The sequence below is a fragment of the Crotalus tigris genome, unplaced genomic scaffold, assembly GCF_016545835.1.
Source record: "Crotalus tigris isolate CLP2741 ecotype Arizona unplaced genomic scaffold, ASM1654583v1 scf7180000024349.2157984, whole genome shotgun sequence".
NCBI classification, from domain to species: Eukaryota; Metazoa; Chordata; class Lepidosauria; order Squamata; family Viperidae; genus Crotalus; species Crotalus tigris.
In genome coordinates, this window is record NW_024100518.1 from 496717 (window position 1) to 515558 (window position 18842).

Sequence of the window (18842 nt, forward strand, 5' to 3'; positions counted from 1 at the left end):
TAAGTGTACAAGTACATTCATATCCCAGACCAACACACTACCATCACTATAAGCCTACTTTTGGCTATAAATGCACTATACAACTAAGGAGACAACAAACAATCTTGTCTTATTCCCTGTTCAATGTTAAACTATTTGCTATATATCCATTTATTCTCTCACATTCTTTATTTCAATGATATAATACTCTTACTGCATTCAGCAGCCATCAATCCCCTCTCTATAGTCATACAAAACACTTCATACTTCAAAACTATTCTCTTCATCAGACTCTTTCTTTAAATCAATAGTACAATCAACTCTTCCATATTTATACTTCTCTTAATGAGCTGAGTGCCAAAAAGTGCAAAAGTCTGTTTTACATACTCCCTATTCCTATATTGCATCTCCCAAATTTTGTTTATGACATCTTTGATACCTTTTCAACTGGAATTCTGTCCAATACATTATCTGGCAGAGCCAACAAATGAATCCTCTATAGTTTTTGAAATCTATGTTGCTACCTTCCCTTAATTCAGGGAAACAACAACAGCATTCCTTCAATAATCAGGCATACAGAAATCCTTCATACATGCAGTAAACAAGTCAAGAGTAGGTCCACAATGAATCATATTCATAATTACCATTTCTTCAGTTATACCATCTGAAACTGCATCTCTGCACCATTCACACAAATATTAATGACTTCTTTTTTATTATTTTTTCCTTGGACACTAGTATTAGATTTACTATTAGTAGTATTGGTACTCAACTGCTTTGAAATCCATCAAATTTGGTACTCAATGTATTTTCACGTGAAATTTTTTCCCAGTATTCATAGCTTCTTTGATACTCAACGCACAAACTAGAATTTGTTGATGCCAGCTGCCTTGTGACTCACTACATTATTCCTTATGGGAAAAAATTGTTTGATGCTCATCATTTTGGATACTCATTGCACCTCCTGAAATCAATTAACTAAAAGTATCAAGGTACTATATTGCAGGCTGAGACAGAGAAAAGAATCACAGTCCCCATGGCAAGCAACATAACAGTAATTTCAGAAGATTTTCCACTGTTTCTGTGCCTGCATGTATTTTTCACAGGATAGTTAGGTTTAATGTGCTCTGCCGAAGTCTGAATATGTATTGCTGAAAAACAGTAGGTAAGGCTGATATGTAAGAGTTCTCTCTATATTATTATTCATTCTCAAAAATTAATGGGACAGCAATCATTAGCCATCTATGTTAAGATTTTTCACTTTTCACCATTGTCGCTCATACAATAAATATGTAGATAGATATACCAAGAGTTTAAATCATTTTACTGAGGTATAGTAGGATCATCACCTAATTTAATCATTTAGTGGCAATTAACTTCCACCAAAATGGAAGAAAATATTCCATATCTTGACTATGATCTAATATTGGAAATTTTTTTTGAAATGACAGCAGACTTCAAAAATTATTGGAAATCTAGGAGACAATCTAAAGATGCCACCTTGGCACTTCCAACAGACCCTTCAACAATGAATCAAGCCATGGAACAAGAAGCACCAGAGGAAGAACAGAGCAATACTGAACAGGCTTTCACACATCAAGACACAATCTAAAGAGACAGAGACATTATGCTTACAACCTAATGGTGAATTTACTCTGGGAGAAAAGGTGATAACCACTGAGCCAACTAATTCTACACAACATTACCTACAACGGATAACTTGGATGATCAAGAACTAACTGTAACTGATTCAGTTCAACTACCGAAAATTACAAAGACTGACACTCAGATACAACTTTCTGGAAACCACAACAAAGCGGATAACTTATTTACAATTATAATATGGAATAAAAGTCAATATAACGCCCAGATGATATTGCAGGAAGAGAAGAAATTTTTGCTCAGTTTGAATTGATTAGAAACTTTTGTAACCAAAGTTTGAGGTTTGATAATCGAAAAGTTTTAATATGGGAACCAACTTGGCCTAGAAAGAAAGCTAGAGTTAGGTTTAAATGTGATATAAAATGTTAATTGGTGGGTTAAAAAGGCTTTAGAGATTTTGTCTGATTTAACAATGAAAGAAGGATGACAACTGAAGGTTATCATAGTTGATAATTATTAGGGAGCAAACTTGTTTAGGGGTTGAAAAGATTTTATAGACGTACAGTGATGAAATGATAGAACATGTTTTTAAAAATAGATATGTGGGTTTTTGGTTTTTTTGGGAACTACACTATTATTTTAAATATGATAATTATTTTGAAATAGAGAATTTCTGTTTGATTTAATAATGAATGAAGGCTGGGAATTTCCTGACATTATACTTGATGTATTTGAAGGTGTAAACTTTATAAAAGGGCTTAAAAAGATTTTTTTTATAGATGTGGATTGATGAAATGATAGAATATATTTTTAAAAATAGAATTGTATTTGTTGGATTTATATTGTTATTTTAAACGTGACAAGTATGCTGTAATAGTGAGAGAGTAAGAGCCACTTGTGATAGGGAAAAATTAGTTTTAATGAATGATCTATTATTAAGGATACCTGAAATCCCAACTATATGTCTATTGAAATGTAACTGGAATATGACAATTGTAATTAGTAAAGCTTAACACAGGATATAGATTATCATAATTGCAAGATGATTGAGGATTTTTGTTTGATTGAACTTTATCTAAAATTGTATTAATTTTAATGTAATATTATTCCTTACAGAGAAGAAATTATTTACAATTAATTTGAGCCATATGTATATGATTTTTTTTGAATGATTTGACACTCTGACCAAATTGTGTCCTAAGCTTTTGTAAAAAAAAAAAAATGGAAAAAACCAATAAAACTTTTATTAAAAAAAAAAAGAAATTCCAGAGATACAGAAAAACTGAAATGAACAAGACTGTGTAGCAGCACACAACATTATGTTATTTCTGATTTTCCAACATTTTGAACAACAAGAGGGCAAACTCATAGAAGCATCAAAAGAATAAAGAGCTTTTGCTTGAGGCTCCAATCTATTAAAACCTTAAAAAACTAGGGCTAAAATTGCAAGGCATATACCAGTACTATATATAGAGTAGGTCATTGAACTGCTACCGTAGGTCTTAAAGTCACAATCACTAATGGGCTTTGTTTGAACATCATCATCATCATCTTTAACAAAAAGTAATACACAACCAAATATTGCAGGATCATTGCATGAGATGTTAGTAGATTAGAAATGAAATGTTACCATGAACAATCTTCAGGCAGCTTCAGAAGTATCAGAAAAAATATTTTAAAATTACCAGTATCATCAGGTCTTGTTCTGAGTTCTCAGGGGCTTTACTATTGAAAGTAGAATGTCAATCGGAAGAAATACTTAAAATTGAAACAAATTCTAATACTATAAAGATTGGTGGGAGGAAAGCTACTCTTCATATCTTTCTTGGCATTCCATGTTAAACATTTTTACAGTTCATATAAAGTTGGAGCACTAATCATTTTAATAGGATACAGATATTGAATGCAGGATTTGAGTCACAAACAAAATAAACTAGAAAAATCTATAAGGTTCTGTATTTCATCAGATTCTTTTGTTTTGTCCTATGGACACTGAGACTCTAAATAGAACTGATTTCTATTTTTCAGTTCTCAATCATATTTTATATTATCAGCTTAATTGTTGTGCAAAATATTAATAACTCAAAGGTTATTATACTCCAAGATTATGGTGAAAAAATTAATTAGTAACACTACAGTAATGGCAATGCTAATTAAATTTAAAACCTTGCCTACAGCATTATTGAGTGAATAATAACATAGATGCTAACAATTCATTCCATGTGCCTCATACCATAGACAATTGTTTTGTACTATTAATTTTAATTAAAATGTGATCTTTTTCAAACAGCCAGATCAACCATTTCTTATTCATCATTAGAATATTTACATTGACATATGTTCAATTTAAAAATGTGCAAAAAAGCGTATTATGGAATGGTGATCCTTATTTGGGAATTATGTTTCTGTGAAACTTGATGTTTTATTACATATTTGTCCTCTAATTATAGATGTGCTGTCCAGCACATCTGTTGGGTAGTAGTTGGGAAACACTCTGTAATGGTCAATGAACCTTTTTCTTACAAAACAAAACAATTTTATTCTGTAGAAATAATGTATGCTTATTTTAATTCAGCTGCTTCATGAAGATACTAATTTTGGTCTTCATTTTCTTTGTACAAAATATCCAAGACAAAGTATACATTCAAGGCATATACATTAATGAAAGAAATATTTTCTTCCAATAGAAGAGAATATATGTAGCTCAAGGTTGGTTCTCTCTGGCTTGGTTGTTAGCTTGCAGATATTTCATTACCCAGCTACGTAACATTGTTAGTACCTGGTATTTATAAAGATACAATTCCAGTCTTAGATATGAAATCAAATATTACAAATTAAAATTGGAGGAAGTGTTAGTTCATTTTCATAGTTGCTATAGAAGCAAAGCAGAGAAAATGAAACAGTTACTCAAGCTCATTCTGAAATTTGCCAAAAATTAAAAACCCTGTAGGATGCTGACATTTAAATTCCTGAATTTTAGGTTAGGTTAAAATCAGCAAAAGTCTATAAGATAAAGGAGACAGAACAAAGGATTCAAAATAAGAAAAGACCCAACTGTCATAACTACAAGCCCAGAAGTGCCAGAGAATATTTATAATGTTCATTTCCACATAAGTTCTAAAATTAGATAAAGAGAACCCAGTTAAGCAAGGGAGTAAAAAACATTTATACTTCTTCATCTATTCACTGAGGAAAAATGACCCCAAACTATTTATCCTTATCTAATTTGGGTGGAGAAAGATCATACGTTCAGGTCACAGGTGACAAACCCGATCGCATCACATGATGTGCTGTATCGTGACATTTTTTGCCTTTGCGGAGCCAGGGTGGGTGTGGCCTGCCCGTGATGCATCGGGCCCGCAGGCCGCCAATTTGACAGCCCTGGTTTAGGTCAAATTTATGGAGAAATATTAAAAATTCAAAAGGGTTCACAAATTTTTAAGCACCACTGTGGATATTGATCTCCATTATTCATCTTGCCTTGAGTCAATAAGGCTTTCAGATAATGCTTTTTAGTAAACACAGAAATGTAGACACATATTTAGACAGCTGCTTCAGAAAGTATTCCAGATTGTTTTCACCTGTACATGATGTCCAGGTTCTTTGCTTTGATTAAAGCCGTTTCCCAAAGAAGCTAGATGACATTTTTAAACAATAAAGCCACTTCAAGGGGGTGCTTATAGCCTTTCGCTTACATTGCAAAGGCCTTTTTCAAATATGTAGCATAGCACTAAAAGTAGACTCACCATTGGGCATGCTGGCTGGGGCTGATGGAAATTAATAAGAAAGTAAAGTTCTGTTCATCCATAGTGGCATAATCACTATAATTTCCCAATTTAGCAGATATTTTAGAGTGTTATTATCAGCTGCAGATAACAGCAACAATGGCACCAAATTAGAAAACTGAAATAGGTTATTGTGACTTTGTGGAAGAGCATTACATATGACAACTGCAGTATAACTGAATTCATTATTGGGATGAGAATTAAACTTTTGTATAAGGTATGTATGACTTTATTTATTCATAAAATTGCATTTCCACTTTTTTGTTACTAAAATAATGTCATTTAAGCAGCAGAAGCAAAAAAGGAAGTTAGCTTTGCCCTGCAAATGAGAAACAAAAGATGCTTCCTACAGCATAATTCAATAATTGAGAAGCAGGCCTTGAATACAATTTTGAATAGAGAACTCTTTGTATGCAACTACCCATCTATTTTCCTAAGCCTGATTAAACAAGTGTAAGCCAAGTCTTTACAGTTCAGTCCTGTAAATCATAAAATTAAAAAAAAGCTATCTGATCTGAATAATGATGAAAAAAAGAGGCTCAAAACAATTAAGTCCTTTTAAACTGTTACTAAATGGAAATCTGATTGCATCTTTTATTAATTAGTCCTAGTTGACATTTTAAATAAACCATTTATGAATATTGTGGACATTATGAGGTACTATATAAGACAGAACTGATTGCATTCTTTTATGACTGATTCATATTGAAACTGGAATACGTAAGCTACTATTTAATAATGTATATTTGCTTCTACAGATTCCTATTCCTAAGCGCTATGCTGTCAAGAAGTATGAAGTAGGCAAGGCCTTAAAAAAACTGTTCAATCTTTCTTTCATGGAGATTTTGATTAATACTCTTTCATAGCCAATCGGTATGGCATATAATATTTATTTTATTCTTAAATGTTAAATCCTTTAAATACAGCTTCCAGCATCAAAAGTCACAGTACAGTAAGAACATAGTGATAAAACACCTGGGTTTGAATATTCTCATCATATTAACATCAGATAGTTACACCTAAAAATTCAGAAGAAGGCAACAGATTCTATTCAGGGAAAGGTTGAAAGAATAAATAGGATTTGGGGGCTTTCTTAAAGGCAGGCATTTATCAATAGATAACATGTAGCAAACACAAACATAAACTGCTTGGGCTGACCCCAGATATTCATTTTTTAAACCATTTCAACACTCTCAGACAAGACACCTATTCTTAGTAAACTGTAATCTATTACTTTTTATGCATGCATTTACACAGACACATACACAGACATAAACACACACACACATACACACAGAGTCAAAGGGTTAGTCAGTTGCCCAAAGTCTAAAGTAAATAAAATCCATTCAAGATAAATAAAAATCAAGCTTATCTAAAGAACATACCTGTACTCTGTGTACAAATTTGTTCCAATTAGTTCATGGCTTATGTCCATTCATTCAGTGACTGTTCAAAACCACAGCAGCACTGAAAAAAAATGGACATAGGTCCGGTTCTTGAAGTTCCAACTGTTGTACAACCCCCATGATCACATGTTTATGATCTGGGCACTTGAGTACCTGCTCATGATTATGATATTGGTGGGAGGTGAAGTCATAAAATTGCTATTTGCAATCTTCTCTGATTGCTTCTCATAGACCTTGTTAGAGTTCAGATGATAACATATTCTCATAGGCATAAAGCATAAACAACTTTCTCTCTTACCACTATAGATGGTATTAAGAAGCTACTAAACCAGATCTGGAGAACCTTTCATTGGGCTCCATTGGGAGACTGTTTCTGACCAGAGTTCATATTTTCATCGTTGGGGATCTATGATGTAAAAGTGAATTCCAAATTTTTTCAAAAATTAAAAGACTATCACAACCCCTGAAAGCCTTATGGTTAAATATAAAACTAGAAGTACTATATTATAAGTCATTGAGTTTGGTAGAATGATAAAGAGAAGATTCTGAGGATTACACAATGTACTGCAGAACACATATGTCCAGGCAAATCAAAAGTGTCAGCGCTTTTCCTGGCTGGGGTGCTGACTGGGGAATTCTGGGAGTTAAAATCCACAAGTCTTAAAGTTGCCAATGTTGGACATCCCTATATTAAAGTGACCAAAGTCTTTCCATCTCAAAGACAACATGGAATGCTATGAAAAGATGATCTCTAAGGTTTAAAAAAGATCTTGTATTTCTCATTTATACGAAGAACTTTCCTATTTCTCATATACACAAAGAACCCTTATCTTCATGATTAAGGCAATCTATCCTCTTTTATGTTGCACAAATAAATCAATTCTCCTCTGCATTCTGAAGACAGTTTTACCTTATAATCTTGAAGATTCATATAGTTCAGCTATGCCTAGAGTACATGAAAGTTTCAAAGTGCAATTTCAGAACTTTTAATTAAATTGTAATTTATTCCAACTTGGTGATTCATTTGTTTATATTATATATTATAATAAATAACAGTAGCTAAGATTAATTATAGTACCAAAAAGGTTAATGTCAACACCATGAAAATCCTGATTTTCACACACCCCACCAATATCTCTAGCTGTAAATCACTGGAAAAATTATTTGCCAAAAATTTATAGAAATACATAATAAAAAATAGCTTCAAGATGAACAAATAGTCCCACGTTAGAACAAAATTTACTTCTCATTTGGAGATAAGCATACCTAGCAATCTTATCAAGAAAAAAACATATACAAGCATAATAGGATTACTGCATCCTCCATATTACAGTTATGGCTTTGTAACTTAATTGTGCCAACACACATTATGTACTGTACTTCTGAATGGGTGGGATGAGAGCAGCATTATGTTGACATGCAAAGTAGTCTCTAGATTAAAGATTTTAATTTGCATAAAATAGTATAAACATATTTGAGGTAAAACTGGACTTTGATCATACTTTTGTCATACTATTCAAACTGTGCTAAAATTGACCTGTTCTGTCATTAGCAGGGGGTTGGATAGGATTACGGCAGTAAGTCAGTCTACATTTTGAGGGGAAGGATGCAAGAAATCTGAAGAAAGTGATCTGATCTTCTGGAGCTAATAAATACATGCATGGAAGTGAAGATACAGGTTTAATTAGGAATAAAAATATATATTATTATGGTAAATAGACAAACAAGGAGCATGGATAGTCCGATTCATCTATCAAGAAAAAGGTAGTTAATATCTGACACGGATAACTGAGTGAACAATTCCAAATGATAAGAGATTTTATCAAAATGGTATGTACTCTACTTTTCTTTAAGTTTACATTACACCATTCATGCACTTTATATGATTAAAACACAATAATCCATGAGTTTTATTTCAGAGTACGGTATGTCCGAAACCCACAGAATAGGGTCTGGCTATGTATGTTTAATAAGTTTCAATAAAAATGAAACTAGTCACATATTGCCTCCTAATAGCCAATGCAAATTGTACAATTATAAAAGCTATATGCTGCAACGGGGTCTCCCTGTTAGGAAATGGGCCACACAACTAGAGGTGAGTGGTGGGTGAGTGAGCAAAACCAAAACTATCCTCCTCAGTCCATGAAAAAATAGTTTTCCATGAAACCGGTCCCTGGTGCCAAAAAGGCTGTGGCTGCTGCGCTACAGTATTCCAATTTCAAGTTACACAGAGATAAACTTGAACAAGTAACATAAAAGATCTACCTTTATAAAATGTTTAGTGAAGATGGAAAAACAAATGGACAAGCTTTAAGATGTAAGCATGTATCTGTATATATGGCAGGGGGAAGGATTTCAGTCAGGCACCTTTTGCAAGTTTACTTGGAAATGCTAAAGATCCTGGATTTTCTGTAAGTACATGCTCTGTATTAAGCACTAAGCAGAAATACAACCAAAATCTAGTGTTTTAGTTTTATTATTTTAAATTATTTTATTCTTGAAGATTAGTGATATCACACTTACTGTACACACACACAAACATACACACACACATATACACAAACAAAGCAATTTTGTTAAATCCTCAAGGTGAAATTAAAATGTAAAATATATTTATGAACCACTATATTATAAGAAGTGAGCATAGAATGAATTGGTTTCTCTCCTCCTTAACTGAACATTATATAATATTCTTAGTTTAAAAATGCTTACTTTCTTTTGACGATTCCTTCAAAATTATAGCTGTATTATTTATATTACAAATTATTTTGGAATTTTCTAACTACCTTTTATAATGCTTAGCATGTATTTAAAGAAAAAAAACTGTGTAATCAGAACTGATCGTTACAAACGACCTGCAATAACTTCATGAAAACTAAATGCCAGGGGAGATAGATAGTATTTCTTTTAGGGCAGTGGTTCTCACCTGTGGGTCGGGACCCCATTTGGGGTCGAATGACCATTTCACGGGGGTCGCCAAATCACGCTGTCCGCCATTTTTTTCCCTTTTCCCTAGCTGTCCTACTCCCTCTTATTGGTGGCCACACCCACTTGGGGGTCACCACAACATGGGGAACTATATTATGGGGTCACGGTATTAGAAAGGTTGAGAACCACTGTTTTAGGGTATTATTAACTATCATGTTATCATGAATGAAACTCTATTTTGTGACTTTCATTTTCATATGTTTCATTCTGAGCTTCCAATGATCTTCTTGGTATAGCAGCAAAACTAAGCAGATTTATAATAACACTGGTTGTTATTAAGGATGAAAGAAAAGGGGGAGGTTAAAGTAAATTCATTGCAATCTCTATTTGATAGGCACTTTTCTAAAATATGTCAGGAATTAGTAACCTTTGTATAGGGCTGCTTGTTTTTCTCTTTCATCTTTCATAATTAGATTTATTCTCATTCCTGAAGCACCTACATCAAATAGCCGTGTAACTGACCTATATGGTTTAAACAGAAATTACTAAAAACTGTTCATAAATTAAAGAATGGCATTCAAATGTAGAGTAAGTATCTCATGCCTAGGAGATACATAGAAAATATCTGATTATAATTTTTATAATAGTTTTGTTTTATTCTGTGATAATTTATAGATGCAGCCAATACTTTTCTATCAAGAATTATCCATGTCAGTTTCAATTTATTTCAACAAATTGGGATTATTTGGGGAAAAATGGAGGTACTAATATTTTTGGCCACTTCTGCTTTCCATTCAGTATAATTTAAAGCTATAGAAAATGTTTTTACAATGGATTATAGCTATAATATTTTGCTATAGGAAATTACAAAATTATCCCATGTAATCACTCTCTCAATTATCTAAAGCAAATAGTAGATGATAATAAATGCAGTAGAAAATTATTAACCTTCCCTGACATTTATATCAGGATGGGAAAAAATAATTAAATTTCTAATGCTGGGTAACAAATAAGTCAAGTACAAGGCATATATCAGTGAGTAATCATTAAATATACATTGTGATACATTATTTTTTTCAATAGAGATACCCATTTCAAACAAAAAGGAATGCATAAGCCATATTTTCAGAAGCAACGCATAAATGTTTTTAATGTTAAAATCTTGGTGTTATTTTTCAATATTAGCATTATGTGTTTTGTCATAGTTCTTTTTTAATATGCCGACTGTTTCTATTAAAAAAAAAGATACTGAACCTTGAGAGGGGAATCTGTTATTGTTAAAGTGGTATATAAATTTACTGTTCACTCAATCTGATATCTGGCAGTGAATTATAGTTTAAAATAGCTCTTTCAAAGGATGTGAAAGCACAAAAATATGAATAATGACTACATATTTTCAGAGATTTCAGAACTCTCTTTTAATACTTACTTTTGCAAAGATCTGAAAAATATCTAAGGCCGGCAAAAGCTGAGAAACATCTTGGATTTCCACCTTCAAATACAGCTGCAGAGTCTTAGAAAGGTACCTGAGACCTTCTTTCATGTCTTCACTTAATTCATCAACATCTTTTAAAAAGAGGAAATGTATTAAAAAGTGTGAGGATTACCCTGTGCAAAAACATCTTTAAACAATCTAGAATCAGCTTGGCAGTGTGAACATTTCAAACTCCAAAGAGACAAAATATCCTACTTTATTTTTGACAGAAATTCTCACCAGCAGTTTGATATTGCCAAATTGTACAAATATTATGTGAACGAAGAAGCAAAATCTTAAGACAAAGCAGATGTGGAGTGAGATGGTAAACAGAAAATCAGTTAAGTGTCTTACAGTAACAATAGTAATTTTATGTCATTTAAAATATTTTTCCCAATGCAAGATGGCAATACCTTGATTTATTTCAATCAGAAGTAAGCTCTTCTGTAAAAGTGGAAAAATGCATATCTAAATGGTAGGTATGTATTTTTTAAACAAGTCTAGCTGTCAATCCATAGAAAATTAATTGTTTATAACTTGTCCTTTAATAAAATGAATAATTAGCTGAAAAGATAAAGAGCAAGATGATAGAATGAATAGACAGACAGACGTATAGATTAAAATATAATCTACATTGAATTTGATACAATGGACTTTTAATACTGACATTGAATGTGATTTAATCAAAAACTCTTCTTTATTTACAATGGCATGTATGGAAAACTGCTAAAATATATGAGATATACTGCTTTTATTTCACCCAGTATAATGTCTTACTAGATTCCCTGTTAAAAGGAAAATTTCACAGACTTCCACTGCAATTTTATCCAGATACTTTTCAAGATTCAAAGTCTCAAATAACATCATATGATACTCCTTTTATATGATATAACAAGCTGAATTATCAATGCCTTTCTTAATCCACAGATATGGAAGACTGGGGAAAATTATTCACTCCTTATTTGACTATTGTCTAATTAGGCAATTGGAAATCTAGTATTCTCTCCCCCCCATTTATTATTAATTATTAATCTAGTGATCTTGATAATTTCCGGCACTTTTTTTTTTAGAAAAAAAAGCACCGGACGCATACGAGAAAAGGGATTGGGGGGAGAAAAGGGGAAAAGAGAATGGCAACCTTGGAAACTATTAGCGTAGCAGCAAACGCATGCCCTTTAAAAATAAAATAACCAGAGATGATGAATGGACCAATGACCAGGTCGAAAAGCCGAATGCAGAGTCGACCGGTGATATAAGAGAACTCCCAGTAACCTTGCTTTTATGCTCTGATGATATTGGCAGTGTTGGCCGATGAAAGCTTATCACTTGTATTAAACAGTTGTTGGTTTAATGTTATCCTGGTGTTCGAACTTATTTATTTTTATCACGAAGCACAAAGCCGAAAGCACCAGCCTGAAGATGACGAATGAGACTTTGTCGAAACGTCGCCAAGACACTTCCAATTTTACGTGGGAGAAAACCCGAATAACCAAAGACCTACATGTATGTATGTATGTATGTATGTATGTATGTATGTATATTGAAATTGATAAACAAAAATGATCACCAGGATAAAATCATAAACAAAGCTGTTTAATCTACAAAAGTACAGAGCTTTTGTCGGCCATACTGCCAACATCGTCAGAGTATAAAATGCTGGATCCGGGAGTCCGTTTTTATGTGACTGGCTGCTTCTGCACCTTGACCCTTGATTGGGTCATTGGTCCGCTCATTAGCATCAGCCATGTTGTTCTTAAAGGGGCTGTTTCTGAAATTGCTCTCCCCCCTCCAGTTATTATATATTAATTTTAATTAATTAATTAATTTAGTAATTCTTTCTTTTTCTATCATTTTGTCTTTGACGTAGAAACAATTAACAGGATTAATTATCTCTAGAGCAAAGTTTCGGGAAGGAGTAAATCAACAAAAATAAGATAAACTTACTCTGAAAACAAAAAGGCAGCCATGTTGGTAGACATTTTATATTTTAGCTCAATAGTCTGTCCCCATACTAGCCATATGGATGTCTCTGAGAAATTATTTTATTCATGTTTCCCAAAAACTGGTAGGGAAGAGCATGTGCCCATAGGACATTGCGACAGACAGAAATGCAGTCTAGTTGCCAAGAGCCGGTTTGTGATCATATGACTATGGGGGTGCTGCAATGGCCGAAACTTTGAGAATCAATCATCAGAATCATTCATTTAGCATTGTTTGATGAAGCTTGTAAGAGGGCTGAACAAGCTGTCATTAACTGAGGACTAATTGTATTTCAATTCAGGATAGACACAAAGTAGAACTCTATATCCATCCAAAATTTTGGGATGAATTTGGAGAATCAGTAATAATAATAAACCTGTATTGTATAGAACAGAATTATCTGTACTGGAACAATTAACTATTGGCTAGGAAGAAACACCCAATAGAAATTGTATAGCAAATGATCAAAAATTCAGTTCCAATATCATATGAAATCGAAAAAAAATAGCAAATGAACTAAACTGAAATCATGTAAATGAATTGTTAAAAAAATTCCTTGGAAAATGAAACATTACAAAAAAAGATTACACATATAGAACATTTTTACATGTTATCACAAAAGTACTTTTGAATCCTTTCCCACCCTCTGTGCATACGAATGAATGCTAGTAATTCAGGAGAGAAAGCAGGGGATGAGTGCCTAAATCACTCTAGCCCCATTCTAGCTCAATGTAATCTATAATTTGTATTAATATTCCATCTGCAGGCACACTGATGATTATTTACATCCGCAGATTCAACAGGGGAAAAATTCTCACCTAAATATGAAAATATGACATTCACCTGCAGGTTTTCTTTTTGAAAGAGTTAACAATGTAGTCTCAGAATTTGGTTCAAATACAACCCCCCCCCACTAAAATAAATACTAAAAACCTCTAAAATAAATGCAATTGTTAAGACATATATAATAAAATAATATTTTGATAAGAACATCATGGCTTCAAAATCTAAGGGATTGGTTTGGACAAAACTCAGCAGCACTTTTTCATGCGGCTGCTGATAAAAACATGATCGCCAAAGTCCGATAACAGATATGGCACAAGAAGAAGAAGAAGAATACATAATTTAGAATAGAAAATTTTCATTAATAATCCAAGATCAAATATCTGGTATTGGGGCACAGAGATTCCAAAATTATCCTTTAAATTGCACTGATTCAGTTAATACCCTCTGATTTAACTGGAAGATCTTTCATTGTTACCACAATATTTATTGTCTACAAACAGCAGTTCCTTCATCAGATTCAAGGGAGCACAGAAATCCTCACTACGAAGATGCTAACAAATTTGCATAAAATATTTAAAAGATAGTGTGTGTTCTCACACATCTTTAACATAATAGAATCCCTTTAAATTGAGAAAATATACAAAATCACTTACTTGACTGAAGGTCAGAAAGAGAATAGAGCTCTTCAGATGGGCATACTGATTGCCTTAACTGGTAAGAATAAAAAAAAAACACTAATGAATAAAAATAACCTTGGATAAATTGTTTTATTGTTTAAAAAATAGCTATAAACCTGATTTACATCAATAGAAAAAACAAAAATCATCTGAAATAAAGTAATTTGTGGCTATTTTATGATTGAAAAAACATTATTGGTGTTTTATAGCCTACATCTGCATTTTATTATTATTCATTTAATTTATTCTCCATTTTCTTGGTTTTTATATATTATTTTTATCTTGTTCACTGCTAGAATAGTTGCTACAAGTCTTTTTAAGCTCTACATCAAAGTGCACATGATAATTAAGAATTCTGCTTAAGGACTCCCTTTTTGAAATTGGTGCCTAAAGGTCAACCTCTCATAAATATCTAAGATATTAATCGTTTTGAAGAAATGAAGTAAACATGAAATTTGGCATTAGCACCAGTCTAAGATCAAACTGACTAACTCTTAAGGCAACAGCACAAATACTAATACAATTTTTAATTTTAAGCAATTTTTGTAGGATTTCATTTAGAAATTGAAACTATAAAATCATATTTCTAATGACAAAAATGTACATGTTAATACATACAATAGATTGATTTATTACTTTTAATTGCATGGTTTACTTTATCCTATTTCTAATTTCTAAACAAATGCCCAAGAATGCAACTGAAATAATTTCAAAAGACTTTATACAATCATACATTGTTACATACCACATCTAACTGTTAGTTGTATAGCCTATATAGTTAGTTTAATTTTCTTTTTCCATCAACTTAAAAGCTAGTCAAGTGAAGAGACAATACCTTTACTCCTGCTGATTACTGCAGAGCGATCACACACAATCACACATACATACTCACTTAGCCCAGCACATTTTATTTTGTTCTTCAACCCAAAAGACACCCAGAGGATCTCATAGTAATAAAATACACGTTAATTCCATTCCTCAAGAGTACAATTCCAAAAGACAATTCTGTACACAAGAGAAAGGGATAGAAGGCAAAAATAAACAAACTCAAGCAACAATTCTTAACATCGCACAGTTCTTATAAAAACCAGGTCAAAGGTACACAAGTCAAGATAAGAAGAGCTAAAAGTAGTAAATTGGTTCCTTTCCTATTTTCTCCTGTAACCAGCATAGGTTAGAACAGTGGTTCTCAACCTTTTTAATGCCACGACCCCCAACAGATCGTAAGTCGGGGACTACTCAACCGGTCATAAGTCGAGGACTACTCAACTGGTGCAGCACCGTTTGCAGAATGGGACTTTTGGCGGGCTCAGCAGGGCAGAGACAGCCTGGACAATTCCTATTGGCTTTTGAAAGCCAATAGAATTAGACTCTATTCAAGAGAGTCTATTCTATTGGCTTTCAAAAGCCAATAGAATAAAAGGGAGTAGCACAGCTAAGGAAAAGGGGAAAAAATGGCGGACTGCGTTGTTTGGCGACCCCCGTGAAATGGTCGTTCGACCCCAAATGGGGTCCCGACCCACAGGTTGAGAACCACTGGGTTAGAACATCAACTCATCAAGTCTCACTTGAGCTCTTTGCTATAGGCACTTTATGATACAAAGATATTTCCAAAGGATTTTGTCAAATAAAAACGTGGGGCAATCTGACAGAGAAGATTTTCTCAACCTCTCCATCTCAAGGATCACTTGAACTCTGAAATACACAATCTGTTTCCACATAAACAGAACTGGAGCAGATATATTTTGCAAAAATTAATCATATATAAAAATGTAACTTACTACTTTGAAAATAATCCTGCCAACAAGCCTCACTGAGTCACGAGGAAAATTAGGGTTAATATCTTTAATACATTTGCATTCCCGTTTGTGGTCCAACCAGGCTTCTTTCTAGGAGTGAAAAGAAATTATTTTTCCTTTAATAGTTAGCACTTTTTTTTAAATGACCTCCTCCCTCAATGTTTTACTTCCATCTCTGTTCCTTTAAATGATATTTCAAATGATATTTCAAATAAAGTGTTTGCAATGTACTGTACAGAATATGATTAACAAATACAAATAAGAATTGTATAGAGTCATCATTTCCGATGTATTCAGAATTGTGTGGTAACAGCGAAATGCAACTGCTACAAAGACAATTGCTATCTTGGGGTGTATGAACAGATACATAAAATATAGACTGCAGAAATAGTTCTTCTACTCCACTTTGTCCTGGCCAGGCCCCATGTGGAATACCATGTCTACGTCTAGGTACCTGTAGTGGAATGTACCCTGGAGTCACAAGAGGGAGGGACTCTTTTCCAGAAGACAAACAGACAGTAAAGCATAAACTGTCTGGTGGGCAGAAAGAGCAAATTTGGACCCTTCATAGAGTATATCTACAGTTATTGCAGAAAATTACTTCAGACTGGCAAGATTCTGTTTGTAGATGAGCAGCAGTAAAGGAATTACTCAAAAGTAACTCCACATGTCATTCTTGGTTCTTTGGGCCTGATAGTACCCCAATTCAAGTAGGACTATGTAATTAGAAAACAATTTCACCAGCTAAAAAATTTGAATGTTGCATTGTCCATCTATGCTTCAAAATAATTACCTGACAATGTGCACCACAGTATCTTGCAACTTTGCATTGAGAACACCTAAGTAGCCGTTCCTTTCTAAAGTGGGAAAAGTGGGGAGGGAGGGAGAAAAAAAATAAAATGTCAATTAAATAGATTTACAATGCATACTCAGTTTATCTGATACAGTTTGCTGGCTTAGGAATGTAGATCACAACTACAAAAAATACATTTTCCATCTGTGTTAAAAAGTAAACATTATGTTTACATATTTACATTTTTTCTTTTAATTCAGTTACATCCCTTTTTACTTTATTTGTATTTTGATTAGTTAAGAAAATGAGCATCTACAAAAATTGGTGAGGCTTCCAAAACAAAATTACTTTGTGAAATAACATCTAGCCAAATAGAGCTCCCTTGACAATTAAATTTTCTAAAACAGGAATGGGTAAACTTTTGTGACCATGAATCATTTATGAACAAGAGTTATTGGGAATGTAACAATGAGTAGATGAAGTCAGTCTTGGGAGAGGCACAAAAAATGGACTGAGGGGCACATTCAATCTTTGGGTCTCCCCAGCCCTGTTTTAAGTGGTGAAGAAAGAGTAACAATATGATTTGTATTTCTGTCCAGAAACAAATCTGCACAAAGAAAATTGACAAGATACTGTATTTATATAAACATGCATATAATTATATAATCTATATCATATATTGATTCATTGATATTAACATTTATTAACAACAGTATAACATTTATTCAATCAATCAATTTGGGGGGTGGCTGGCTGGCTGGACAGATCGATATTTCTTATAGTTTCTTTCAAACACTTGGTCCTAGTCCTATGCTATCTAGTTACTCTGCAAGAAACTGGATATCTTTCCAGTTCAATTCTTTAAAATATATGAGAAGACAATGAGCAGTCATATGCCAAATTGCCTCAACAAGTTATGTTTTACAAGGTGCCACCTAGAAGATAAGAGAAAGCAAATGTGCAGTGAATGTGTTGGTCCTAAATAAATTTCATTGCAATCAGAGTCTACTTCACATAAACGCACATACCCATTATTGTATCCTTAAAGAAATCTCATCCCATAAGAAAGCTGAATAAGACATATAGTGTTTTCACTATGTGTGTTTCTATATGATATTCTCTAACAAAAGCTGTACAATAAAATGAGGCACATGTATCTATTAGTACAGTTATACTGTATGTTGACCACTTTCCTTCAGTCCCTTGGGTGGTCAACTTTTAGAGGTTTTCTGTACTAAATCACTCTGCAGAGTTGTTATACACCACTCCCGCTGCCCTGAAAATGGGCATAACAGTACTATGTTGTCTTTCAGACTTATGTAGCTCAGTCTTTTCATCAATGTTCTGCTTTGTATTAAATCTAAAAAATAATGGTGGATTTTAACTAAAATAGCTACCAGGATTATTTTTAAAAAAAAATAGTCCAAAATTCAGAAAGAGTTGAATTACAAATTTAACAAACTTCTGTCTTTCCAACTCCATGTTCTTCTCATAAATAGACCCGTTATTACCAAATACTAAACACCTTGATATCTAAACTGTTTATATCTTCCTACCAAGCACAAGAGTCAAATCATGTCTTGTATAGTATATCAAAAGGCCAGAACTGAAATGTGAGTGTGGCCAACTTCAA

At 33.1% G+C, this 18842-nt stretch overlaps 1 protein-coding gene across 3 annotated transcripts in view; it reads right to left on the minus strand.

Annotated features, from left to right (window-relative positions):
* SMYD3 (SET and MYND domain containing 3) overlaps positions 1-18842 on the minus strand; it is a 326831-nt gene that overhangs the window by 275927 nt on the left and 32062 nt on the right. Inside the window, exons 2-5 of one of the 3 annotated variants that reach the window (XM_039327012.1) lie at positions 17210-17273; positions 16399-16506; positions 14594-14651; positions 11130-11266 (exon numbers count right to left, since the gene is read on the minus strand). In XM_039327012.1, coding sequence (XP_039182946.1) covers positions 11130-11266; positions 14594-14651; positions 16399-16506; positions 17210-17273 — 367 coding nt within the window. Of the gene's footprint in view, positions 1-6751; positions 7066-11129; positions 11267-14593; positions 14652-15509; positions 15590-16398; positions 16507-17209; positions 17274-18842 lie in introns of those variants that run through there. The other 2 variants (XM_039327013.1, XM_039327018.1) reach the window with 2 other exon arrangements.